This window comes from Madurella fahalii (assembly GCF_045866475.1).
Source record: "Madurella fahalii IFM 68171 DNA, scaffold_4, whole genome shotgun sequence".
NCBI lineage: Eukaryota > Fungi > Ascomycota > Sordariomycetes > Sordariales > Madurella > Madurella fahalii.
The window spans coordinates 2,119,481-2,144,875 of record NW_027263974.1 but is presented as its reverse complement, the minus strand read 5'-3'; the positions used below and the strand labels follow the sequence as shown (position 1 = coordinate 2,144,875).

The window sequence follows — 25,395 nt, the reverse complement described above, 5'->3', positions numbered from 1 at the left end:
AAGCTACAATTTTATGACACCAGCAAGTTGTTCGGCCCGGGCCACGGACACTTTGGGGCGAGGATGACGCAGGATGGTGCTGGTCTAGCTCGCGGGCCGCTTCTTGAAGTGCACGAAATGTCTCCGACTAAAATCTCCGAGTGGCGTCAAACCGCAACGGCCCGTGCCACCCTCAATTCCTAGCGTCCTGGAGCGCTAATGCACAGTACTGCGCAGTACTGCACAGCACTTGCACAAAACACTAAAAGTACGGGGCTCGGCAACTAATTCTGGCGCCACATCCAGAAGGAGGGTTTGCAGCATTCGGGCATTGCGACCATTGCGACCATTGCGATCATTGCGGCCACTTGCTGCGCGCTGGAAATATTTGCATCTGAAGACCGGGGTATCCCGTGCCAGTCGATCAACTCCCGGTGTGTCTGTCTTAGGCATATGCTCCCATTATCAGCTATGTACAGTGCTGCCATTGCGGCCCTAAACCAATTCGATCCGTCGCATTGTATGTAGAATGCCGAGGCAGCGAAGCCGTTTTACTGCCTCACACTGCAAGCCAGGCCACCCTTTACCACTCGCGCAAGGGCGGCCCCGGCGGGGCACGGCCACCTAAACTTTGCGTCTCACGCTTTGCCATTCGCCGTCGCCGCAATCGGCAGTGGCTGTCCCTCACGACTGAGGTCCCTCTTGGTCACCTTGACCCACTGGTCGTGCTGGATGAAGATACCGTAGGCAAGGCTATGCCACGGCTTCTCGGGGGTCAGGACAGCGATGTCGTAGCGGTTGAAGATCTGTTTCCGCGCTGTCAGTGCATGTTTTCGTTTTCCCCCGCGCGTATGGTGGCTAGGTAAGGTAGGTACTCGGGCATCGTGTGGAAACACCCAGACTTTCCAGCTTGAACGTGAACTCACCTCGGCCACAACTTTGACAATGTGCATCATCGCAATCTCCCGCCCTAGACACAAGAACCTCCCAGACCCAAAGATGAACTCGTGCGCGCGATCCATCTTGCTCTTAGTCGCCTCGTCCACGTCCTCCAGCCAGCGCTCCGGCCTGAACAGTTCCGCATCCGGCCCCCACGTCTCGGGGTCCCGGAGGATTGCCGTCAGGGACAGCGCGATGTTGGTCCGAGCAGGAATGACGCGGCCGTCCGGGAGCACGTCGTCTTCGTCGCCGAGCTGCTTCTCCATGGTGGCGATGGCCGGCGGGTGGACGCGGAGGACCTCGCGGACGACGGCGACGAGGTAGCGGATGTTGCGGGCATCACTGTAGCTGATGATGTCCGTGGTGGGCTTGTCGGGAGAAACGCCCGCCGCGGCGAGTTCGGCGCGGATGCGCGCGACTGTCGATGGGCTGCTGGCGATGTACAGGATGGCGGCGCGGAGCGCCGTGGCCACCGTGTCGGAGCCGGCGATGCTGCGGGAAACGTCAGATATCCGATTGTTAGGTTTTTCTCGTGGATTCCTGGAAAAACCTACAGTTGGAGAATGCTGGTTCGTTCGGCCTCTGGCTGGCTCATGCCTCCCTTTACAAACACACCCAGCATGTCGTTCTTCTCGACCTTGGCCGGCCCGAAGCGCTCACGCGAATGCTTTCGGGCGAAGCTGCCAAATCGCTTAGGTCAGCATATGAACAATCACGACAGCGAAGCATCAGCCGTAAATACATACCCCAAAACCTGCCCAAACGGGCTGTTGTCGCCCGGGTGAGGCGCCAGGAACTTGACCATGAGCCAGGTGGGAATCAAGCTCAGAATGTCCGGGAAAATGGTAAAGAAAGACATGGGCCTCAGGTTATCCTCGGTGTTGTGCAAGAAGTTCCACTTGTCCTTGTCTTCTTGGAGATCGCCAATGGGCTCGCTGAACGAAATGTCGGTGATGGAGTCGATCGAGAAGTAGCTCGCCAGGTAGCCCCAGTCTAGGGGTTTGACCTTGTCCCCGGTCGTGAGATACTTTGTGTTGATGAGATCAAACATATTCCCCATCTGACGGTCGACGGCGCTCTCGCACCGCGCGTTGTCCTTTTTCAGGTTGTACTGCACGAATCGGTCAGCTACGGCCTGCCTGCCTGCCCGCCTGCCCGCCGGGGACAAGGTAAAAGACATACACCCGCCGTCATCCTGGCCCGTAGAGACTTGTGCTCGGCCTCGTCTGTCATGCTAATCAATGTGTCTTCGCCGGGGGTGAATCTCGAGCCCTTGTACCAGTCCGACCGATGGTACTTGCTCTTGGGGCCATTGACCTTGCGAAGGAACTCGACGTCTGCCACGAGGAGAGTCCTGGGTCCGACGCGCGCAAATTTCCCTGTGGCATTGTCATTAGGGTCCACTGCTTGTCGTCTGACTCTGTTGTCGTGGGGTGGGGGCATCCGTACCATATTTTTTCGTCACCTCGTGGAAGATGTGGTGCATCTTCCCGCTCTGGATCGTGTTTAGTAACCACAGCCGCGATAGGGCGGCTGAGGTTGGGCCCTTGAAGGCCCGGAGTCGCGCATATTGCGCTACCGAGCTTAGGATGTACAAGACGACAGCAACAATAATGACTAGAGGAGCCACGCCGGTGGTGGTGGCAATGCCAAGTCTGCTTAGGAGCTCCATTGTTTCGTCTCAAACCTCGCCCGCTTGAGATGGGGAGTCTGAGAAACGACGGGGAGTTGCCGTGAGCGTGTCCCTACTCTTTACCCTGGGTAGCAACACAAGGAAAGTCTGAAAGAGGCAGGTATCTCATGCGGTATCCGTGATTCCCCTCGGCCTTTGAGCTGGATTTCTGGCGTGATTTTTGAGTCCAAGGGTCCTGGCTACATATTTGGATTTGCAGTGTTTGGCTCGCATCGGTCCGAGACGCGGACCGTTGATGGCCAAACCCCCCACCCCCTCCCCCTGCCACCACTCCGGCCCCCCCACACAGAGTTTCAATGAAGGCGCCGGGAACATCTGATCAGCCGTAACGGCCGACTGGATTCAATTAGGGTTTCCGATAAGGCTGGCGAAGGCGTTATGCATAACACATGCATGCATACTTTGTCCCGGGCTCCCGGCCACGCCGTAAGCCAACATGTTCGCCGTACGAGAGGCGCTCGTTACCGATCCCTTTAGCAAGCGGTCCGGATCTTCGGAGCCCAGTTATGATACCAAGTGGATGCGGATGCCAGGACGCATGTCACCCAGCCGACGAACGTCCTGTGGACCGTGATGTGACGCGGCTCGCGTGGTCGGTAGCGGGCGAGATCGGAACCTCACAGGAACCTGCGGTAGTACAGTACCTTACTATCGAATGACCAAAATACAAGAAAATGAAAACAAAAATAAGCATGAAATTAAATTGAAATTTTAAAGAATATAGCCATTTAATCTATCAATAAAACTCACAATTATATCAGATTGTCAAAAGTTGCCAAGACATTAAGGTTGTCCATCATGAGGGTTGATATGTACTGTACTATTTTATAGTAACCTAACCTTTGTATGTAGAAAAGCTAACCTAGGTAATAATAATTTGGCCTGACCTCTTCATATGTCCGCCGAGCTCGCAAACTCTAAGGCAATGGCAACAAGCTCGAGATGAGCTCGTTCATCCGCTTCTCCATTCCCTCGCACCATTCCGCAAGCGCCCGAGATTGCAGAGTCTCCCTGCCTGCCGTGGGCGTTTCTCCCCCGAGCAGCCGCTTCAGCACTTGGATGATCTGCACGCATTCCTGCGCCTCCTTGCGAATGATGCGATTCCTAATCGCTGTCTGCTCCTCTGGGTCCAGCTCGAACACGCCAAAGTGCAACAGGGGCCCGCTGGGCTTGGACAGCCCCGGCGACGCTGTCGACTCGGGTTCTTGGACCTGGTTCCTGGTTGTGTCCTCGTAGAGCGTGACAATGAGCTCCATGATGGTCGATATCAGCGCCGGGCAGCTCCGGCACTGCATGTACTCCTTCTTGGACGAGATCTTGGTGATGTCCCGGATGCAGGCCTGGCTGAGCTTCATGACCTCGTCGACGGGCGTCGACTTGGCTTGCACGTGGTTTTCCAGCAGGCGGATCATCTTGCAGAGGGCAACCACGTGCGCGTGCTGGCCCCAGTCCTGGTTGGTTTGTGTCGATGGCAGCCCCGTGACCGACTGGCCGGGCGAGCGCGGGCTCATGGGAAAGAAGCCGGGGATGGCCGAGGAGAGCGACGGCGGCTGCGATAACCCCATCTTGAGGAAGGATGGCCCGCTGGTGGCGCCCAACACCTGCAGGTCGGACGGTAGGGGAAAGCTCTCAATCTCGAACCCCGTCGCTTCCCCAAAGCCGGTGCCGTCGTCTAGACCCGTCGTGCAGGCCGCACCCCCAGTCACCCAGCTATCGTCATTGAGGCAATCAAAAAGGTTCTGGTCGTTGAAGTCTGGTTGTGGCAGCGTCTGTCCCGCTGCGAATATGGTCTGGGAGATGTCCAAGCTGCCGTCGCGCGAGGGGTTCGCCGTGGTTGTTGGCGTCTCGCTGACCGAGGCATGGCTCGAGGGATATGGCGGCGTCGCTAGAGACGCCTCCGGAGGACGCGCCTCGAGAGACGACGTTTGTTGCCCGTTGGAGCGGGCTTCAGACGTTTTGCGCTGTCGCTTTGGCGTTCTCCCAACCATGGACACCACGTACTCGCAGTGAAGACTGAGAGTGGTGCATCTCTGGCAGCCCGTCTTCTCCCCGCTGCATCGTATCTATCAAGGCATGTTAGTTAAGGCGGGCCACTTCTAGACCAAAAAAGAAAAGGCACCAAGCACGCCAGACGCGCGCCGATGGTGTCATCGTCAGTCAGAGTCGCACCTTTGCCGCATGGCACTGGGTACATGCTGTTCGCATGCGGGGCGCTTTCGCTACCCATCTTGAAAACTCTTGTTCTCCCCGTCTTGATATACCACATCATCAATACTTGTCGTCCTTCACTGCAAAGGGGGGGCTAGCTTACGACGAGTTGGATGATGGCGCCATGTTCAGTCAGTTTTTCGTCGACGGCAGTTCTGCTTGGACGGAATGGCTAAACTGGTGAGTACTCGCAACCACTCAGCAGGGGGCAGAGAAACGAGCAGGTGCGCGTTTACATAGTGAACACTTTCATCCTTCCCCCCCCCCCCCCCCCCCCCCAGGGGGAAGGTGTTAAGGCTTTGCCTATGCGGCACCGGCTCGTCTTGGCAACGTGCCCGAGTTGCAGCACCATGTTTGGCCGAGGATGGACAAGCAAACGGCAGGCGTGCGGCGTAGTAAGGGAACGGTGAGCTCAGAGGGACTCGCTGACGCAGGCTACATGGGTATGCATGTCAGTACCTGGATCGGAGTGCGACCTACTGGAGCGGAAGGGAACCGGTGTTTGTGCGGTAGGATTCGTTCAGAAGCTTCAAGAATCATTCATACATGATGTACCTACCTACTAACTTGGCCATGGGATGACACAGAGTCCATACATAAAACGCACAGCTGCATGCCAAGATGTCATTACCTTAGTGAGCGAGCGCAGCAGTGCTTGAGCCAAGACGCCGACATGCTAACATGCTAACATCAAAGCCCCTGGAGGTAAGCTACACACTAAGGTATTTAGGGGTTAGAGGATTGCTACACTACTGTGTATGTATAACGTACGCTGCACTAGGTAGGTATTGTTGGCTTCTTCCCAACGTCGGGTTCGGTGTCGGTATGGGTATCCCCAGTTAACCGAACCCCGCCTTTCTCGTTTCTGCAACAGATGCAACCTTCAAAAACGCTCTGCCTAATAAGCTTATTGACCAGGTCCCAATCGAGCTGACGGGGGGCCGTTCGACGCAGCTGAGTGCCCCGGGGTTTTCCGAGCCCTTGCCGTGCCTCGCTCACGCCGAAACAGCTGGAAAGCGTCGCAGTAGTGTAATGAGGCGGTCCTTTCCGCGACACAAAAAGGGGGGTGAACCAAACCCCATCGGATGGCCTCCGACAATCTCATCTACCCGTTGTTCGCGTAGAGCTTGGCCTGATTCGCTACCGGTCGCTGCCCGCCGAGACGAAGGATTCACGGCGCCCACAGATCTGACTGTGCTAGGCGTACGGATCCGGGTATGTGGAGTAGTCGTGAGTACCTTGCTGGCCTCCGGGCTCCGCCAATCAGAGCCAAAACTCTACACGGATCGTAGTGACAGTCCTTCTTCTACGATGTTCAATGCAGATGTGCTGAAGTGGCTAGCCCCGGGAGCGGCCGGGGGCTGCATAGGCCTTTTGGCATATTTTGGCGGAGAGACATGCTGGTGCAGCAGCTACCAGCCGACTTTGCACACCCTGGCACGCAGAAGTCTGAGCGTGGGGAAGGATTCGGCTCTACATCACACTACGGTACAGAATTGCTGTACACTACGTGTACGTACATACATTGGCCCAGGGAACGTCCCGGAGCCTTCTTCTCTTCTCTTGTGCTTTCTCTCGTGTTTAAACCACCCCTCCCCACCAAGACACCACCACCCTCACAACCAAACACCCTGTCACCGCTCTATGCCCGCTCTCTTCCTGCTCTCTCCGGCTCTCTTCCACTCTCTCGCCCGCTCTATCCCATTGATCAAGGGCTTCCCCCCGTGTTTACGGCATCCTTCCAAAGATCCAAGGAACGAATAGAAATGGTCCGGCGACCCCGGGCTAAAAGCTACTATCGCCCCGCTGAGCGAGTTGGCACGGTCGCATTCCATGGGGCTACGCTACGTCGACATGCGTCGAGAATGCAACATGGCCAGTCCCATGTCGCTTCCCCCTTCCCCCCACCTCCGGGTCGTACGTCAATTACACGGCCAGGGCAACGATCAGCACCCAGCGGCCAGAGAAAGGCCGAAACGAAGTGGCCAAGATCGACACGCATGTCTGCTCCACGAGTTCCCCAACTTTCAAGCCGTGTAGCCTTCTGTCCCGATAACGTGCTTGCCATCCATACTACCTGACAACTTTATTTCCACCTAGCCACACGGAAGATCCGCTCTGTCGGGTTTCTGATATTGGAGATCGGCCGAGTTAAAAAGTTTCAAGTCAGCAGCGTATACCTGTGTCGTCACAACGGACCTTGGCGGCGTTGGCAGGGTATGTCCACCTCCGTCTCGGCCCGCTGGCGTCTTGCCGGAGCGATCGTTGCTGCAGTCCGGCCACGTGCAGGAGAAGGATCAAATTAACTCAGCTTTCCCTGCTAGTCTTGTAGGATCGGTCGGGTCGATGATTCGCATCGGACAATCGGACAATCTTGGCGAATCCTTCGTCGCTTTGTCGAGTGTGCGCGGCACAAGAGCCAATGGGGAAGGAGGTTGCCGGCCTCGGCCAGGGTATAAAGCCGTGCGACTCTCTCAAGCGCCTCTGGTTGCCGGTGGCCGTGGGGCTCTCCTGTCCAGGGTGCTTACACATCCAGTGGCGGCGTGACGGGGTGTGCGCGAATAGACTCCCCCAGGTTACGGAATTGATAAACGTTCCGTTTGCTTATGTGACAGATCCCGTCAAGTCAGGTTGTATTTGCTAACATTGCGAGGTGGATCGAATACAAACAAGAGGGAGCAGATTTGTTACCCCGGCTTGGGTAGGTGCCTAGTAGTCGGTCCCAACAAATTCAGATGGGCTGTCGGTGGGAGCCAGTGAGAGAAAGCCACAAAAACGAACCATGGCAAAGCCAATAAGATTTGTGCTCATGCTGACCCATCATCATCTTGGGAATGATTCGTCAAGGCCATTTCAAAGCCATCCCGATACGAGATCTACATTACTCAGTCTCCCTCCGCATCTCTCGCGATCCTCTGTCCGCCGTCGTAGTCCCTATCAGGCTTCTTCCAGTTGGCAACACCTCCTCCAGAGTACATCAGGTGCCTAGTGTACATAGTGGAAAGAAATCCTACCGTGACCAGGGGTAACTCTTTATGTCGCCCCATACTTTTTCTGGTAGGTTCTAACAGCGGACCCCTGCCACGCTAGGGATTTATTTTTCCCCGGAGGAGGTGCGCCCATATCCACAGGACGTACGCGTAACACAACCCCTTGCCCTTGAAGCCACCAGATGCGTTTTGCCGGAGGGGACGGATGTCATGGATGTTTCCTTGGCCCAACGTCGCTCCATCCGGCGATCCCCCTGTGATTCAACGTCATTCCAGCAACCCAACTCGATAAGTTCAAATAGGATTTGCATCGTCGCCGGCTAACACGGAGTCACCTTGGACAAAGTAGAAGAAGTAGAGATCTGAGCAATCCCGCATGTCAACTCCGAAGTCCCAAAGAGGCTAAAGCCGTCCTTCGCGTCGCCAGGTCGGTGCCATGGCCGTGCCGTGCATGGTTGTAGAGCATGCCCCCCAATACCACATTTCTCGGCTCGAAGAACAAAAAGAGGGGGTGCGCTGTTTTTGGCATGTGTCTGCAATCTGCATCGGACCCAGATGACTCTCCATCTGCTCCCACCCAACCTACTACGACCCAGCTCAGCAAGCTCCCGCCTCTTGAGCGGAACCCGGCTTGCACCAGCTCCGGGGGCTGCCATAACAGGGCCTCGTAGAATTGAGTAACGTGACTTTTCGTGCCGCAAGCTGGTTGCGAACCCAGCCGTCGACCGAGCACCTCCACATGGACGGCAAGTTCCCTTGAGCGCGTCCGCTGGGTACGCGAACCGGCGAGCGTGATAACGTCATGCTCCGATCGCGAAGCTCCCTAGCTAAACTAAATAGGCTAATGTGCGATCGTATACTAAAGATGCCGTCAAAGCCTCAAAGAGGCAGTATTTCCGATGCCGCAGCAGCAGCAGCAGCAGCAGCGGGGGCATTTCCAGGTAGATAATAATTACCTAACCCAAGGTGGTTATAAAAACACCATGCGCCGCCAAGAGAAGATCCTACCCAAAAATGCCTAGCCCCCCGGCTGTCCTAGTGTGTACATGATGCGCATCTGCTGGCTCTTGGCCCCGGCTTGGCTTGGATGATGCGTACAGTAGGACGTTGATTCAGAGAGATGGGGATATCCAGAAGCTTGAACAAGCCCATTGTTGTCTCGGATGGTCTGCGCCGGGCACCATTTCCGGTGCTCTCGACGGACCCCACACCGAGGAGGCTGGGGCATGTTGGCTGAAGTGACCTAGCTGCGGTTCACTCAGTCCGAAACAGGAGCACTACATTAGGTCGAAGCGGTGTACAATCAATCGTCTGTGCAAATTAGGATCAAGAATTTCCCGGGAGATGTCAATGAATTAATTAATGCGACCGGACTCGCGCCTCTCTCCAGAAAACGGCTCCACAGGTCGTAGCGAGTTCTTCCCACAGCGAAGGGGGCGGGGCCGAAGTCTATCATAATATTGGTCCCCTTGATATTCACTCTGTGCGCTGATAATAGAAACTTTGAAGGAAGCCATTGTAGTATCCAACTAGGCATCAAAATTAGAACGGTTTCTATAAACACCCACGAAATTATCGTACTGTACGCCAATCAATCGCCGTTAATATCCGCTAATGTCCGGGTGATGACAACTCTCCCTGGGGCCCTGCCCCTGCTAAGTGTATGGAGTCTAGTCCCAACGGTTTCGAAGTCGGTCTAGCCGTGGTCCACTTCTCCAAATGCGCCTGGTGTCCCCACAAGACCAGGTCCTCACGCCAGGCGTGTTGGTTGCTGATGCAAGGTCTATACATGTTGGTGAACTTGCTAGCTAGCTATCACCGACGGCTGATAATCCAATGCTTAAGATACTACTTCGAATCCAAGCCCAGCTGCGACTGTCATTGTAGCCACGGTGGACAAATAGTAAAACAATAACCCGGGTCGATGAATCATAACCTACTACCAACTCATGCCAAAAACCAACCTGAAGTGTATCGTGATCCACCCGCTGGGTAATCAACGAACCATGTAGCTTCATGTAGCGGAGATCCCTGGCTGAGAAAGCCGTCAGTTTAATTAGCCTTGATCCTGGCTCTTAATACCGCAACAGGATTCTCGCTGGGTTGGATTGTTGTGCCAGGTGCGGTTCATTATATTCATGGGCTGTGATGACCATCATAACTACCTGGTGTTGCGCGATCAGCAAGCATGGCCGAGCCGACAAACCAATTCAGCCGCTCCCTGAAACCACGGGGAAAGGGCTGCTCAAACCCGCCTCCGAAACGTTATGCGCGGCATAATTGTGCTGCTCCGAAGTGAGAACCTAGTGGCAACGCGAGCGAATCTCCATGTTGTTGTTGCTGGTTAGGGAGAGAATCAAGGAATAGTTTCTCAACCCCCCGCATGGCATCTTCACAGTTATCAAAGAGCGATACCCGAGAAGAGCAAGCTTATTGATCAATGGCTTAGATGATGAAGCTTTCCTAAGCATCCGACACGTCATAAAGAAGGTAACAAGAGCAGCACTCTTCCAACCGCGAAAGTTGAGGGCTAGCCTGCCTGTGTGGAGAGTAGTATCGTCATGATTTCGAAGAAGAGAGTTTCAGGGGCCCTGTTTGTCCCGGTTCGTAGTAGGTACCTGTAGGCATTTCAAAGGAAACTCATTTCCTAAGGACCACATCTGACCGACCGCAGTCATACCGTGGCGTGGGGTCAGTATCATTCCAGCATAATTAACGCGTAAGCACTGACATATATATCTAAAAGTTAAGTTTAGAATTGGCAGGCCAATTTTCTGTGACGGTGAGCCTCTCGACAAAGGACGTTTGGCTACCTAGTGATCTGAATCAACAGACCCAACAACCGCAGAACCTTTCTCACCCGCGCCGTCCCATACAAGTGTCACTCATAACATTTACCTTGCGAGTATTAATGAACGGAGATGGGCTGTCCAGGTCGTCAAGAGGGGATGACCGGGGGGCGATTTTTTTTTTTTTTTTAATTAATTTATCTAATAAAAAAAGTGGAAGAAAACTGGGTCGGAACTACTCAAGCTGCATCAACATTGATTTGCAGCATCTGCAGATACACGAGAGATTATGGAAGGTGACGCCGCCTCTTCCGTGGAGCAGTATCGCACTGCGTCTTTCCCCAACGATCGATGGGAAGGGAGGACGGGTGTCGAGTAGCTCTTGATAGCCTCGCAAGGAAAGGAAGTCTCTTCTACAGTGCTGTTTCCCCCTCTCGCTTTGCGTCTACTAAGCACCGGCAGTGCGGATTTCGATGAGATTACGGTATCGTGTTGCGTAACTATATAGTACCTAGGTACTTAGCCTGAAAAGGGCAGGTCTATGTTATGATGTTACTGCCCCTTGGTATCCACGTCTAGAGCCAGCATCAAAATTTAGAGGATACCACCATGATACCCAATCAGGCATCACGATAACTTAGCGCGGCCGTAACCCTGTCATGTTTAAACACAATAAGGCAGGACAATCCTATACAACCCGTTCCCCGGTTAGGCATCAATCTTGAAGATATGCCTCCCCTGAATCGGATCCAAAACTAGGCATTGAAGACCGAGTCTCGGATGATGGGAAGAGTGGCTGCGGCTGGGGGGGGGGGGGGGGGGGGTCAACAGCTATGTTACCAGTAGATCCTCAACGTTTCTGAACCGGATTGGGCTGATAACAGGGGTCGGAGTGGTTCTGTAAGAAACTAACAGCGCTCATACCTGTTGACAAATCAACCAAGGGGATGCTAATTACCTCACAAGTTGAGAGCATGCGGTGCGCTTTTGGACCCTGCACCAGACCCTCTTCTCGTTGGCCACCACCACTGGCAACATCTCCTTGTCTCAATTTTCCCCTGTGGAGATGTATGGATTGACAATGAAGTTTGACGGCCGGCAGTACATACCCCCTCACACAAGAAACAATACAAAACTGTAAGTCCGGTCCATGCCAGTCGAGGAGCTCTTGCAAGTTAGGACACCTACTGACAAACTACACAACATGTCAATAGCGTCGCAGGACAAAGTTTTCAAAGTGAAGGCGAGATCTCTTATTAAAATAAGTGCTGAGAGTGAGGCCGTTGTGGTCGCAAGTACAACCCTTGTCTGCTTGCCGTTGTTAGGAGATAAGCCGGCGGGCGACGGGCAGGACAAGTGGGAAAGATGGTCAGAAGCACTAGCAGTGACCTGGGGCATTGAGCCACCGCAAAGTCAGGGGGAGCGGGGAAAAGCGAGGTCTAACTCCGTAGTCCGACATGAGGTGTAGTGGTTGCCGAATGGCGAGTTGAGTGTCGGAAATGGGCGCTGAGTTAATCTATTTCCAGCATTACAGAAGAAATATTCTCGATACTACGTTCTGAGATGCAGCTAAAACTTCAATTATGGCACTAAGGCCAGCCGCTTCGCCTCTATGTTGATGTGAAGGGCAACATTCAACCTGGGGCGAGGCCAGGCGAATCTTGTCTGAGCGGAGAGGCCGAGAATTCGGGCCGGCATCGAAAAGCAGGTTGAATCCTACGGAACCCCCACATTCCGTAGAGTCCTAGCGGTGACCATTCACTGGGGTAGACTGATCCAGGCGCGCCGAAGGAATAGACTAATGCAGAATCGTTGTGCTCGAATACAACATCGGATGCCGGGTTTTGTTGTAGAAGGCGTATCAAAGTTAAATCCGGAGCCGATGTGGTGCGGTGCAGGTGGTGCCCGAGGGGTCTAGAGCCTCCATCGACAGCACAGCATACAGACACACGATCGAAGTTACAGCAAGTCTCAACTGGCCTATTGTCGACATCTGAAACCACAAGTTTCAACCGAGGTTGCCCGTTGTAAGCTTTCTTGCACAGTCTCAACTGAGATATCAACTGATACAGTATTACACCTCGCTCAATACTCAATACCCCATCATCTATCTCGCCTTAAAAAGGCCAATTATTTACACGGCTTCCTAAGCGTCCTGTTCACAAAGTGTGTGGAGACCCCGAACGAGATCCGGTTGAGAAAAGCTGCACTTGAGGCGCAGCAGTGATCCCGGGAATAATCCCTGTCTCGTGGGTAGAGGAGTGCTGCTTGTAGTTTCTGAATGGACTAATCATTTGTCACGCTATCGTCAGCATGAAGCCATCGCTCGAGGTCCTAGCTCTCAAGAAAGGTGCCACCACGTAGCGGCAATATGAATCCTCCCGATCCCGGCGATTCAAGGGTGTTTGCTAGCCAGGGCACCCAGCCCTTGCAACGCCGCCCCCCCATCCTTCCCCAACAGCCCACGGCGGTGAATGAAATTTGATGAGTGCGGGAGCCTTCAAGCCAGACTCAAAAGTTGGAAGCAACTGTCAGATAACACAGCCGTACTAGCCTCGAGCCGAAAGGGTGCAGCACACGGCTTGGTCCGAATTTGATTATTGCAGTGGCATCCGTGAGACTGTAAGGGATTCTCTATAACTGCTCTGGACAAGGGATTTCCCATACCGCTTTATCGTACGCAGCAGGGCATTTTTCACTCTGGATTCCAGTTTTGTATCAAGTGTAGCCAAAGCCCGGCCAAGTACCATGACCTTGGGTGTTTGAGCCTGGATTCCTGCGGGCATGGATCGACACCACAGGTAATTAGTCCCGCCTTCGTTGTGGAATTCCAATGAACAAGACATCTTGCGGAGATCCATTCCAGGCCTTGATTGATGCTGCCACGACCTACATTGAGATATTAGGGTCGCAGCCCGTTGCTGTGACAAAAACCCCATCTAAAAATGCCGGCCAAGACAAGAATGACTAGAGAGTAGGTGGAAGGTCGCTGATCGTTGACATCTCCGCGCTCTCGTAATCATGTGGTTGCCGTGGTATTCGAAGGGAGATTCAAGTACATGGTTGGAATGGATTTTCAATCGGTGAAAGCAATCCTCGGTCTTCTGAACCCTCCAAGTGTAGCATAAATAACCCTCGTCACCCAGGTTCATGGGGTCAAAGGTGCGTGCTCTTGACGGTCACTCCATTCAACTTTCGCTCTTCGGACCTCAATCAACACTTATATTGAGTCGGGTAAACTCGCAATGAAGACGTCTTCCGCCGCGGTCCTCCTCTCCGGCTTCCTTGTGGCCCTCGCCCAGGGAGCAAGCTTCCAGTCATTGTCCGGCGAGACCGACGTGTCCTGGTACGATCCGGTGCGCGACATCACCTGTACCGGTCACAACGACGGCACCATCACCTGCCAGCAGGGACAGGTTGACGCCCCCGCAGAGGTATGAGGATGCGAATACCCTTGCGTTGCCACCGGGACTTCTATAGGCGCTTGGGTGGATAGCCTGAGTTTCTTGCTCTCAGCTAACTCGAACCACTTTCATGGCAACCCAGGATGATGGCTTCGATGCTACTCGGCCGTCGCTGCACTCTAGCACCACCACCACCACCACACACCAGCCTCTACAAGAAGACGACAAGTTTGATGAGGTGACCGATACCGTATCCGAAGGCCCGGGCCGAATTCCCCGCGCCGAGGAGGGGGCTCAGGAAGCGCAGATGACGTGCGGCGCTAGCGGTGTTACACCGAGTCTGGAGTGCTTCATCCACTGCTTTGCGATGGGCTACTGCAAATCGCACTGCGACGACGGCAACGTTTGCCAGTGCAGCTGCAAGGACGAGTCTGAAAGGTCGCTGCTTGTTTGTTCGCAGACGAGCTGCTGGTAGCTCTGAGCTGTCGATGGATGCCGGAGCTGTTAGCGTAAGGTAACAAGGTGAAATGGGGATGTGTTTTCATTATTCTCTTTTTCCGGGGCCAAATCTTGAATCCTGGTCTTCAGTAGGTAGTTGGAGGGCTGAGAAGAGGTGTGGATTCAAATGAACCCGACTCAATCGGGCTATTCATGCTATCCTGTCGGTCCTCACCAAGTGTTGTGTACACACTCAGCATATTCGCACATCATGTGATCGCTGCCTCGGGGACTGAATCCCATGCAACCGGGACGAGGTCTACGCAACCCCTGAACGCCCCGCAGATTGTGTCAATCCCAAGCCCGTTGGACCTCGGCAGCATCTGCAGGAGGATCAACTATCCGACACCCAACTGTAAATGCGGGGGAACCTTGGCATAGATATATATGTATTTGCTTACATGCTGAGTCCGCAAAACATTTCATCTGACCTAGGATTTCTACGATACACCGTCTACAGGTCCTTCAGGGCAAAACCAACGCGGCAACCCCATCATGACGGCCCAAGTCCCCTTCTCCGACCCGCCTTGGCTGATGGGCATGCCGTCGCCCTACTTTACGCCTTCGCACCGCAAATGGCAAGCCGCCATCCGGCCCTTCATCCAAACCCACCTCCACGACCGCGCCGTGGAGTGGGAAGAGGCCGAGACGCTGCCGGAGCACGTCTTCTCCGACTTCGCCGCCGCCAACATGCTCATCCCGGCGCTGCCCGCCCCCTTGCCCGTGGCCGGGCTCAAGCGGCTGGGGATCCACACGCTGCTCGGAGGGCTCCCCGTCGAGGAATTCGACTCGCTCCATGGCTACATTTTCGGGGATGAGATGGCTCGGAGCGGACTGTCCGGGCCCGGGGCGAGCTTGACGACGGGGATGGCGTTTGGGGTGCCGTTGATTCTCAAGTTTGGGAGCGAGCGGCTGAAGGAGAAGTTTCTGCCGGATATGTTGACGGGGAGGAAGCGGTGCTGTATTGCCATCACGGAGCCGGATGCGGGGAGTGACGTGGCGGGGATTACGACCACGGCGGTGAAGAGTGAGGACGGGACGGAGTGGGTCGTCAATGGGACGAAGAAATGGTGAGATGGCTGCTTGGCAGGCGATATGTCCGCTGTGGGGAGGGGATTGCTAATCAATAGTACGCGGGCAGGATCACAACGGGGATCTGGTCCGACTACGCGAGCATGGCTGTTCGCACAGGGCCTCCCGGCAGCGGCGCGAATGGTATCTCTCTGCTCGTGGTCCCCCTCAAGGGTCATCCCGGCGTGACGATGCGCCGTCTCAAGGTCTCGGGCATCGTCTCCTCGGGCACGACCTACATCGAGCTCGACGACGTGCGCGTGCCCGTTGAAAACCTCATCGGCAAGGAGAACCATGGCATGCGCTACATCATGACCAACTTTAACCATGAGCGGCTGGGGGTCGCAACGGGCGCCACGCGACAGGCGAGGGTCGCGCTGTCGACTGCATTTGAGTATGTGCTCAAACGCGAGGCGTTTGGCAAGCCGCTCGTCGAGCAGCCCGTAGTCAGACACCGACTCGCCAAGGCGGGCGCACTACTCGAGAGCCTGACGGCATGGGTCGAGCAGTTCGCCTTCCAGATGACAAGGCTGCCGACTGAGCAGGCCGATATCCTGCTCGGCGGATTGACCGCCTTGCTCAAGGCGCATGCCGGGATGGTGTTTAAGGAGTGTGCTGATGTGTCGGTCCTGCTGTTTGGGGGAAACGGATATACCAGAAGCGGGCAGGGCATGCTTGCCGAAAGTGAGTCCCCCCCATGTTCCCATTGTCATTGCACAATGTCGCTAATGGAGTACGCGACGCTGCAGTGCTCTACCGCGAAGTCATGGGAACCAGAATCCCCGGTGGCTCTGAGGATGTGCTACTCGACCTTGCCATCCGCCAGCTGGTCAAGATCTATAGAACTCAGACCAAGATGCTGACAGCAGCCGGAGGCTCGAAGCTGTGAACTGCTTCTCCCTGTCGTCTTGTCCCTTGCTGCATCGCGCGGGCAGCCGAAAGCAGCCATGCATGGAAGAGATTGTGAATGGCATGGTGGCATCTCATGCCGTGACCATAAATGCCGTGTAACACAGACGGGAACGCGTCTTGCAGAACTGTTGGCAAGTGGCGGGAACAGCAGGCTACTGCGAGGTACAGTACTCGATGTTGCTCCCGCTCCGAGATTTGCCTGCAGGCCGCTCGAGACGGGACGACGTGGGGCAGAGTCTAGAGGGGACAGTGCCTGACAGCAAACCATCGCCACTGGCGACGTCAAAAACGCAGGCACCGGCGGGCCCTTGCATCTTACACTAAGATCCCTCTGACAGGATGCGGAGGCCATCCTGAAGAAATTGGAGAAATCGTGCTATGATGAAACCATCAAGACAAACCGGGGAAAACCTAATGCGTGACAAAAGCGGGAATTCGGCCGAGGAAGCTCCATTGCCCTGAAGGGATGGATGCATGGATGCATACCGTGGAGATCACATCGGATGATGGGGGAAAGACGATGCGAGGTGGCGAATTGGCCGACACAAAAAAGCGGCATCTCGAAACGGCCCAGTTCATGTGAGCGTGTCGTGAGACACTCCGAAAGCAAAGCAAGCGGGCTCCCCGTGCAGAGCTTATTAGTGTGGGACGAGATTCACGCCTGCTGCATTGCTCGGAGTATTCTTTTTTTTTTTTTTTTTTTTTTTAAATAGCAGTTGGTGCAAGGGCGATAGGCTCGGTGCGAGGGCTTGGGGGCTTGATGGAGGGGTCCTTGCATCAGGAGCCAGACTCAATCGCCCAATCAGCGCTTTCTGATCGCGCACAACCCCAGAAGACACTGTTAAGAGGGATACTGGGACACGTCGCACGTCGACATTTTTGTTCGTTCGAGAACAGCCCGATTTGCTTCTACTGCTTCTTTGGACAAGGCCTAAGGGAAAAGAAGTCTCGATTTGGCAGTGAATCCACAGCGGAGCAGACACAAAGCAGTCCACGCACCAGCTGTTCCCCAGATTCCAAACCTCCGACGTCCCGCAATAACGTAAACTTGTCGGGTTCTGCTTGGCGGGAGGGCTGAATGCCGTGGATGCCGTAGGTGCCGTTGGATGCCCTCGCTTGACAGACATGTACAGTACAGTCCATGTAAAGTGGGAACTTTTTTTTTTTTAAAAAAAGAACTGTACTGTACTGTACCCCACTTCGCTCCCGGTGCCGCTATGGCTTAGCACAGGTCAGCGCCTGTGGCTTGGCGAACGCCAACCACCTGAGGTCGCCTGAGGTGAGCAGAGAGAAGCGTCCAATTGCTTCCATTTCCGTCTTTTATCCTGCCGCCGTCCGTGTTTCCACCACATGGCCTCTTCCGCTCTTGCTCTCCGCAGCCTCCTCCATCGAACTCCATCCTTGCTAGCATCGCCATCGTCATCGTCATCATCGTCATCATCGTCACTGTCATCCATCGTCAACCAGCAACGGCAATCGTAGCGCCTCAGACCGCCATCACTAAATTCCCATCGAGGCTCGAGTCGGCCTCTCCGGTCGGTCGGCTGTGTGCTCCGGGTCTTTCCTGCACAGCGAACCCACTCTCCCCGTGCGCTGCCGGCCCCACGAACCCTGCTTGATGGGATCTCCTGACTCGGCTCCCCAAACTCCCGCGTTGTTGTCCCCAAGATGTTGCGACGGCCGCCCGGCCATGTCGCTCCCCAGCCCAAGTTCCTCTTGGCACTTGCACTGATCCTCCTTCCGTGGCTTCCGCTCGCCGATGCTCAGCAGCAGCACCCGCGCCCGCCAGTCCCAGCCCACCAGCTGAGATCTCCGCCCGAGGACGACCAGCATGTCGCTCCCAACCTCGCCGCGACGGCCGTGACGGACCAGGGATCGGCCAAGACGCCCCTCATCCACCAGCGACGGAAAACAACCGTCGTCAGGGACGCCGACGCCGACAACGCCGCCGGTGTCCCAGCCCGGCATGTCCCTCGCTCAAACAACATCTTTATTCCTGACGATGCGCGCGCCCACGCTTTGGCTCCGGACTTGTCCGTTCGAGCACCACCTCCATCAAAGTACAGGACCCGGGCTCCCGGGGCTGGACTCTCGCAGCAGATTGCGCGGAGTCTGGAGGATTGGGAAGTGGAAGACTTTGTTCTTCTGGCGACCGTCGATGGAGACCTCTATGCCAGCGACCGCAAGACCGGCCAAGAGCGCTGGCACTTCAAGGCCAGCCGGCCCCTGGTCGAGACCAGGCATTTCCGAACCAACCGCTCCGTCCTAGACGAAGACTATGACCCCATCGACCACTGCATCTGGGTCGTCGAGCCCACGAGAGACGGCGAGCTATATCTGTGGAGGCCTGGCGAGGACGGCGCGGGTCTGGCCAAGCTGTCGTGGAACATGAAACAGGTGGTCGAACAGCTCTCGCCCTTGAACGACAAGGCTAACGGCGTCGTCTACACGGGAGACAAAAAGACCACCATGATCACGTTGAACGCGGCGACCGGGACCGTCCTCAAGGAGTTCGGCTCGACCGGTAGCTACGTCAACAAAGTCGAATCCGAGAGCTGCTTCAAACCGAATGCTCTCGCAGACGGGGACGGTGAAGAGTGCAGCGACGGCACCATCACGCTTGGACGCACCGAGTATACCGTCAGCATCCACCGCGCCGACGGTAGTCCCATCGCGTCCCTCAAGTACTCGGAATGGGGCCCAAACACCCAAGACAACGACCTGATTCAACAGAACCACAACTCTAAGGACAGCCGTTACATCACAAGCCAGCACGACGGCAAGATCTACGGATTTGATATCGGACGTTTCAGCGAGGAGCGACCGCTGTTTACCAAGACTCTATCCTCTCCCGTCGCTCGCGTCTTTGATGTGCTCCACCGATGGGGCGCAGCCCCCGACACCGACCCCGAGCTCATTGTGTTACCTCAGCCCCCACTTCCCGCCAGCGACGAGGCCAGCCTGCGTCTCAGGAACGAGAAGGTGTTCATCAACCAGACCGAGGGAGGAAGCTGGTATGCCCTCTCGGGGAGCCATTACCCCTTGATCCTGTCTGCCCCCGTCGCGCCCATCCACAGTCTTGACTGGTGGAAGATCAAAGATGGCTGGGAGCTGCTGGACGACGCTCAACGGTCCAGTGTACTGGTCGGCATACACCAACTACCCGACGGGCTCGGCTCGGTCGGCAAAGTCCCGCGCACGCCCTTGCTGCTGGATCCGCCTCGCGAGCGCGAGAACGACAGCCCGACCGACGGCGACATCGCCCAATTATTCACACCTCCTCACCCGGAATCTACCGACATTTATGAGGCAGCAAGGCGAATCGCCGAGCTTGCCATAATCAAGGTCTTCGATTTGATCAGCAACCCTGCCGCCATCATCCTCTTTTTTGTTACCATGTGGTTGATCTACAAGGACAGGCTTCTGAGCTTCAGCAGGATGCCGCAAGGCAAACCTAGCGTCTTGGAAGCGCGCATCGAGGTTAACCCGACGGTCCCCAGCGTGGTGCCGTCGTTGGACGACAAACGACCAGCTGCCGAGACCGAGGGACCCAAGGCAGAAGTGGCCACGCCACCGGATGCTGCCACGGTTGACAAACTCATAGAGCCAAACCCAGCCGTGCAACCAGCAAATCGAGAGACGCTCCCCGTTCCGGCACCTGGTGGCGCCCCTGAGCTGGTTGCCGAGCCGGCAGCTGAAGGAGCCGATGCCGGCCCCGGCCCCGGTGCAGAGCCCGTCAAAAAGAAGAAAGGGCATAGAGGCCGTCGAGGAGGGGTCAAGCACAAGAAAGGGAACGGGAACAAAGACAAGCGCGAAGGCTCCCAGTCTCGCGACGACGACCCCCCTCAAGAAACTGTCGAGGAGGTCGTCAACAAGGCCAAAACCCTTGGCCGCGAGCCCAAGCTGGAGCCGGATATCATCACAGTACCTGGAGACGCCGACGAGGTCTCGGGTCACATCCTCAAGATGGGAAGCCTCGAGGTCAACGAGGCTGAGCAGTTGGGCACAGGGAGCAACGGTACCATTGTCTTTGCTGGCAAGTGGGACGGTCGTGATGTGGCCGTGAAGCGTATGCTGGTGCAGTTCAACGAGATTGCTAGTCAAGAAACGCGGTTGTTAAGAGAGAGCGATGATCACCCCAATGGTGAGTCAGCTTCGTTCCTCACCATCCCCTTTCTCCTTTCTCCTTTCCCCTTTCCCCTTTCCCCTTTCCCCTTTCCCCTTTCCCCTTTCCCCTTTCCCCTTTCCCCTTTCCCCTTTCCCCTTTCCCCTTTCCCCTTTCCCCTTTCCCCTTTCCCTACTCCATTTCCTTCCATCCCCCAAGAATACTAAACAAAACCAGTGATCCGCTACTACGCCCAGCAAGAGCGCGCCGCGTTCCTCTACATTGCACTCGAGCTCTGCCAAGCCTCGCTCGCCGACGTTGTCCAGAAGCCTACCAGCTTTCGGGAGTTGGCACAAGCAGGCGAGCGGGATATGCCAAGCGTCCTGTACCAGATCGCCAACGGCCTGAGCCACCTGCACAGCCTGCGCATCGTCCACCGCGATCTCAAGCCGCAAAATATCCTCGTCAACATGGGCAAGGACGGCCGGCCCCGCATCCTCGTCTCCGACTTTGGCCTGTGCAAGAAGCTCGAAGGAGGCCAGTCGTCGTTTGGAGCAACCACTGCCCACGCGGCGGGAACGAGCGGCTGGCGCGCCCCGGAGCTTCTGATCGACGACGATGCACCGGGTTCCAACCAGCACATGACGCTTACCGACCCGGGCTCGAGCTTACATAGCGGCTCGGCCGGGCCCGAGGGTACTGACGGGCCCCACCACCGGCGCGTGACGCGGGCGATAGACATATTCTCGCTCGGCCTCGTCTTCTTCTACGTCCTGACCCGTGGCTACCACCCGTTCGACTGCGGCGACCGCTTCATGCGCGAGGTCAACATCCGCAAGGGGACGTACTCGCTCGCCTTGCTCGACTCTCTCGGCGACTTTGCGTTTGAAGCGCGCGACCTTATTGGGAGCATGCTGAATGCCAATCCGAAGCTCCGGCCTTCGGCCCGCGATGTCATGGCGCATCCATTCTTCTGGAGCTACAAGAAGCGCCTGGCTTTCCTCTGCGACGTGTCGGACCACTTTGAGAAGGAACCGCGGGACCCGCCGTCGGCGGCGCTGACCGAGCTAGAGAGCCACGCGCCGCACGTGGTCCGGGGGGATTTCCTGAAGCACCTGCCCAGGGAGTTTGTGGAGAGCCTGGGCAAGCAGCGCAAGTACACGGGCTCGAGGCTGCTGGACCTGCTGAGGGCACTGAGGAACAAGCGGAACCACTACGAGGACATGCCAGAGTCGCTCAAGAAGACGGTAGGGCCGTTGCCGGATGGTTATTTGGCCTTTTGGGCCGCGAAGTTCCCGAATCTGCTGATTGTTTGCTGGAATGTGGTGTATGATTTGCGGTGGGAGAACACGGATCGGTTTAGGGACTATTACGTGCCCGAACCCCCAACACCGATCTTGTAGGTAAGGTCGTCTGTTGGAGCGGGGAAGCGGATGGTTGAAGGGGTCGTAGTGGCAGGGGTTTAGCAGGAGGGAGTGAGTGGCGACCGGGGTTCACGAAACACCGAGGGTTGTGTAGTCTGCTATGCTTTTGTCTGATTTTTAAGTCTCTCTGCTTGGTTTTACAGTCGCGTTCGTTGCTTATACACATACAGCTTTGATTGAACTGATCGTGCCTTTATACAACGAGTGTCTTCTGCTTCTGCACTTTAGCCGAGTATACACGCTCTCCTCGCGATCTTGCGATTTTTCTCCCCATCATACCTTCAGTATTCTAGTCATTTGGCGCACCGATTCATTACCTCCAGCAGAACAACCCCCCCCCCCCCCCCCCCCCCCCCTTTTAAATCATACATGGTCTGTGTACAAGACATCGGCCCTAAGAGGCCGATCCCAATTCCCTGGCTGCGGTACAGCCACTCTGAACCCTAAGCTGAGGCTGAATCGATGGACGAGGCTGCTGGGTGATACTTCAGCTCGTCAGCTCGGCTGACGAATTGGCCCGGTCGAAAGCCTCAAAAACATCAGACGGTCTACCCTACTACAAAAGCTCACTATATTCTACTTTTCGCGACGAGTGACGAAATACTTCACGGTGACCAAAGTCCTCAGGCAACAGCATGGCCAAGCCCTACGCCGTCGTCGATGACGACGAGAAGTCGTTTGCCGTCGAGCAGCCCGATGCCCTCAGCGTCCCATCGTACGAATACGACAAACTACCGCCGGGGACTCATTTCCGTCTCTTAACCCTTCTTCCCGGCGAATCCAGGCGTCTTGAATGCGATATTACGATCCATGCGCTCGATGGCCCACAGATGCCGCCGTACAAGGCTCTCTCCTACTGCTGGAATAATCCCAAGTTCGACAGTCTGGTCATCGACGGCAAGCGCATCCCCGAGGATGATCCTCTCCGCTCCCAGTACATGGTGTGCCATGCTCTATGGTGCAGCAGCGGCAAGCGAATCCTAATCTCGACGAGTCTCCGTGATGCGCTTCGGAAACTGCGGAGTAAGAGCGAAGCGGTCAGGCTGTGGGTGGATGCACTCTGCATTAACCAAGGTGACAATGCCGAGAAGGGCACTCAACTGCTTCTCATGCAGCGTATATACCATGCTGCGTCCGAAGTCTGTATGTGGCTCGGCGTCGAGGACGAGTCTACTATCTCTGCGCTGGAGCTGGTCCGAACCCTCGACGCCATCCGAGCCACCAAACCACACCTCTCTCCCCAGGACATGCACAACTATGCCGGCGCAATGCGCAGCCTGGGGTTGCCCCCTTTTCCCTCACCGAAATGGAAAGACTTGATGCAACTCTTCGCCCGTCCGTATTTCCGGCGGATCTGGATCGTGCAGGAGATCGTAGCGGCCGGACTTTTGTCGAAGCTCTACTGCGGCGGGCTGGAACCCGTGCCCTGGACCACGTTGGTCGGGGCCATTTCCTTCCTCGACCGCTCCCAATGGATCGCCGAGCTGAGCTCTCACTACGACCACCAGAGCAGTATCTCGTTCGTCCTGACAACGCTCGACATCGCCCTGCTCTGGATGCAAGGGGCGGAAACAGAGGCGGACAGGCATCGCATCCGGCGCAAGGCGCAGCATACGCGGCGGTTCGAGGCGACGGACCCGAGGGACAAGATCTTTGCCCTCATCGGCATCATCAACGACTTTGGCCACCGGGACCTCCTTGGCGAGGACAGCCCCGAGGGCCGCGGGCCGCCGCAAACCGTCACCGAAGGCGGCACCGTACACGCCACGTTCAAGCTGGACCAGCGGGGCAGGTCGAAGGAGGACGTCGCCATCGAAATCCTCCAGACATCCGCCGACGAAGCCATCAGGCAGCTCCACGGGTCGCTGCTCGACGTCCTCCGCGGCTGCGTGCGCGTGGCGGACGTGGTCCTGCATCCGGACGAGGACTACACCCTGCCGTCCTTCCTGGACGAGTACGCCGTGGCCACCAACAAGACGGTGGCCGGGGTGCAGCACATTGCCCGGTTCCGCAAGGACAGCAGCAGGGTCAGCCTCGACCACCAGCGGGTCGCCGACTTTGCCTGGAACGCCTTCAACATGTTCTCGGGCGGCATCAAGCTGTACACGCAGCTGATAGGGGAGCACTGCGAGTCCGCCGTCTTTGCGCGCCTGTGCGGCATCCCCGAGATACGCGACGGGGCCGCGCGCTTCCGGGAGGGCGCGTCGTGGATGCTGGAGTGCTTGTTGGAGCCGAAGCGCCCCGCGACCGCCGGCCGGGCGGGGCCCAGCACGGCGAGAGACCTGACGCCGATCCTCATGGGCGACCGCCAGACGCTCGACCGGCTCCAGTACGCGGTCAAGCTCGAGCGCCAGTACCCGGACTGGGCGTGGAGCGCCGCCGGCTGGGTCATGCCCGCGTACGACCGGCCGGTGGAGGCCGTCTACACCGAGTACGCGGTCAAGTGCATGCGCGACGACGGCGACCTCGGCGTGCTGAGCGAGGTCGAGGACGGGTCGGCCCGGAGGCTCCCGGGCCTGCCGTCGTGGGTGCCCGATTTCAGCGCGCCGATGGCCCGGTCCCCGCTGGCCAAGCGGGGGGCGGGCGGCGGCGGGGACGAATGCGTCTACTCGGCCTCGGGCCGTCGCGCCACAGCCAGCCCGAGGTGGAGCGGGGGGGAGCTTCTCGTGCTGTCCGGCTTCGAGATGGACGAGATCGCGGCGCTCTCCAGCCGAGAGGAAGCCGCCGACGTCGAGATCCGCGGCGACGCCAAGCCGCGGGAATGGGCGGCCATGATCGAGCCCCTGCCCGCGACCTACCCCGCCGCGGCGCCGGGCGGCGCGCGGACCGAAGACGCGCTCTGGCGAACGCTGATCGGCGACCGCGACGCCCAGGGCCGGTGCCCCGCCCCGGCCGCGTACGGGACCTATTACGAGGCGTTCCGGAGGGTGCTGCGGCTGAACGCCGAGCTCGACCGCCTCGCCGCGGCGGGGGGTTGGGATGGAGGGCCGAGGGCGCGCGACGAGCTCCTGGCCGAGCACGGCATCCCGCCCGCGGACCTGCCGCGCCTCCTGGCCGAGAAGGGCGAGTTCATGCGCCTCCTGTCCGAGACGCTCCTGGAGAGGCGCTTGTTCGTCACCAAGAAGGGCTACCTGGGCGCCGGCCCGCTGTCTGCGCGCGTCGGGGACGCGGTGTATGTCCTCGCCGGCGGGCACGTCCCGTTCGTCTTGCGGAAGCGGGCGGGCGGAGAAGAGGAGGGGACGTGGAGGCTGATAGGCGATTGCTATGTCCATGGGGTCATGCATGGAGAGGCGCTGGAGCGCGAGGACTTCTCGTGGACCGATGTGCAGCTGCTGTGATAGATTTACTTACAGTAATGTTGTGAGGATTAGATCCATCTCAGA

At 56.9% G+C, this 25,395-nt stretch overlaps 6 protein-coding genes across 6 annotated transcripts; 4 read left to right on the top strand and 2 right to left on the bottom strand.

The window, feature by feature from the left end:
- Nucleotides 1–617: 617 nt before the first annotated feature.
- Nucleotides 618–2,590, bottom strand: MFIFM68171_07634 (Pisatin demethylase; the record flags this gene model as incomplete). Its single annotated transcript, XM_071063054.1, has 6 exons — nucleotides 618–785; nucleotides 906–1,410; nucleotides 1,473–1,598; nucleotides 1,665–2,029; nucleotides 2,101–2,297; nucleotides 2,368–2,590. 6 exons carry the CDS (start codon nucleotides 2,588–2,590, stop codon nucleotides 618–620), a joined length of 1,584 nt encoding a protein of 527 aa, XP_070919155.1.
- Nucleotides 2,591–3,528: 938 nt separating this feature from the next.
- MFIFM68171_07633 (Fungal zn(2)-Cys(6) binuclear cluster domain-containing protein) lies at nucleotides 3,529–4,945 on the bottom strand (the record flags this gene model as incomplete). Its single annotated transcript, XM_071063053.1, has 3 exons — nucleotides 3,529–4,674; nucleotides 4,781–4,838; nucleotides 4,923–4,945. 3 exons carry the CDS (start codon nucleotides 4,943–4,945, stop codon nucleotides 3,529–3,531), a joined length of 1,227 nt encoding a protein of 408 aa, XP_070919154.1.
- An 8,898-nt stretch (nucleotides 4,946–13,843) lies between these two features.
- Nucleotides 13,844–14,477, top strand: MFIFM68171_07632 (uncharacterized protein; the record flags this gene model as incomplete). The annotated part of the gene is made up of 2 exons (XM_071063052.1): nucleotides 13,844–14,032; nucleotides 14,115–14,477. The coding sequence occupies 2 exons, from the start codon at nucleotides 13,844–13,846 to the stop codon at nucleotides 14,475–14,477; spliced, it is 552 nt and encodes a 183-aa protein (XP_070919153.1).
- Nucleotides 14,478–14,995: 518 nt separating this feature from the next.
- Nucleotides 14,996–16,460, top strand: MFIFM68171_07631 (Short-chain specific acyl-CoA dehydrogenase mitochondrial; the record flags this gene model as incomplete). The annotated part of the gene is made up of 3 exons (XM_071063051.1): nucleotides 14,996–15,570; nucleotides 15,642–16,255; nucleotides 16,321–16,460. 3 exons carry the CDS (start codon nucleotides 14,996–14,998, stop codon nucleotides 16,458–16,460), a joined length of 1,329 nt encoding a protein of 442 aa, XP_070919152.1.
- A 1,691-nt stretch (nucleotides 16,461–18,151) lies between these two features.
- IRE1 (bifunctional endoribonuclease/protein kinase ire1) lies at nucleotides 18,152–21,991 on the top strand (the record flags this gene model as incomplete). The annotated part of the gene is made up of 2 exons (XM_071063050.1): nucleotides 18,152–20,627; nucleotides 20,826–21,991. 2 exons carry the CDS (start codon nucleotides 18,152–18,154, stop codon nucleotides 21,989–21,991), a joined length of 3,642 nt encoding a protein of 1,213 aa, XP_070919151.1.
- A 656-nt stretch (nucleotides 21,992–22,647) lies between these two features.
- MFIFM68171_07629 (uncharacterized protein) lies at nucleotides 22,648–25,350 on the top strand (the record flags this gene model as incomplete). The annotated part of the gene is made up of 1 exon (XM_071063049.1): nucleotides 22,648–25,350. One exon carries the CDS (start codon nucleotides 22,648–22,650, stop codon nucleotides 25,348–25,350), a length of 2,703 nt encoding a protein of 900 aa, XP_070919150.1.
- Between the last annotated feature and the right edge of the window lie 45 nt (nucleotides 25,351–25,395).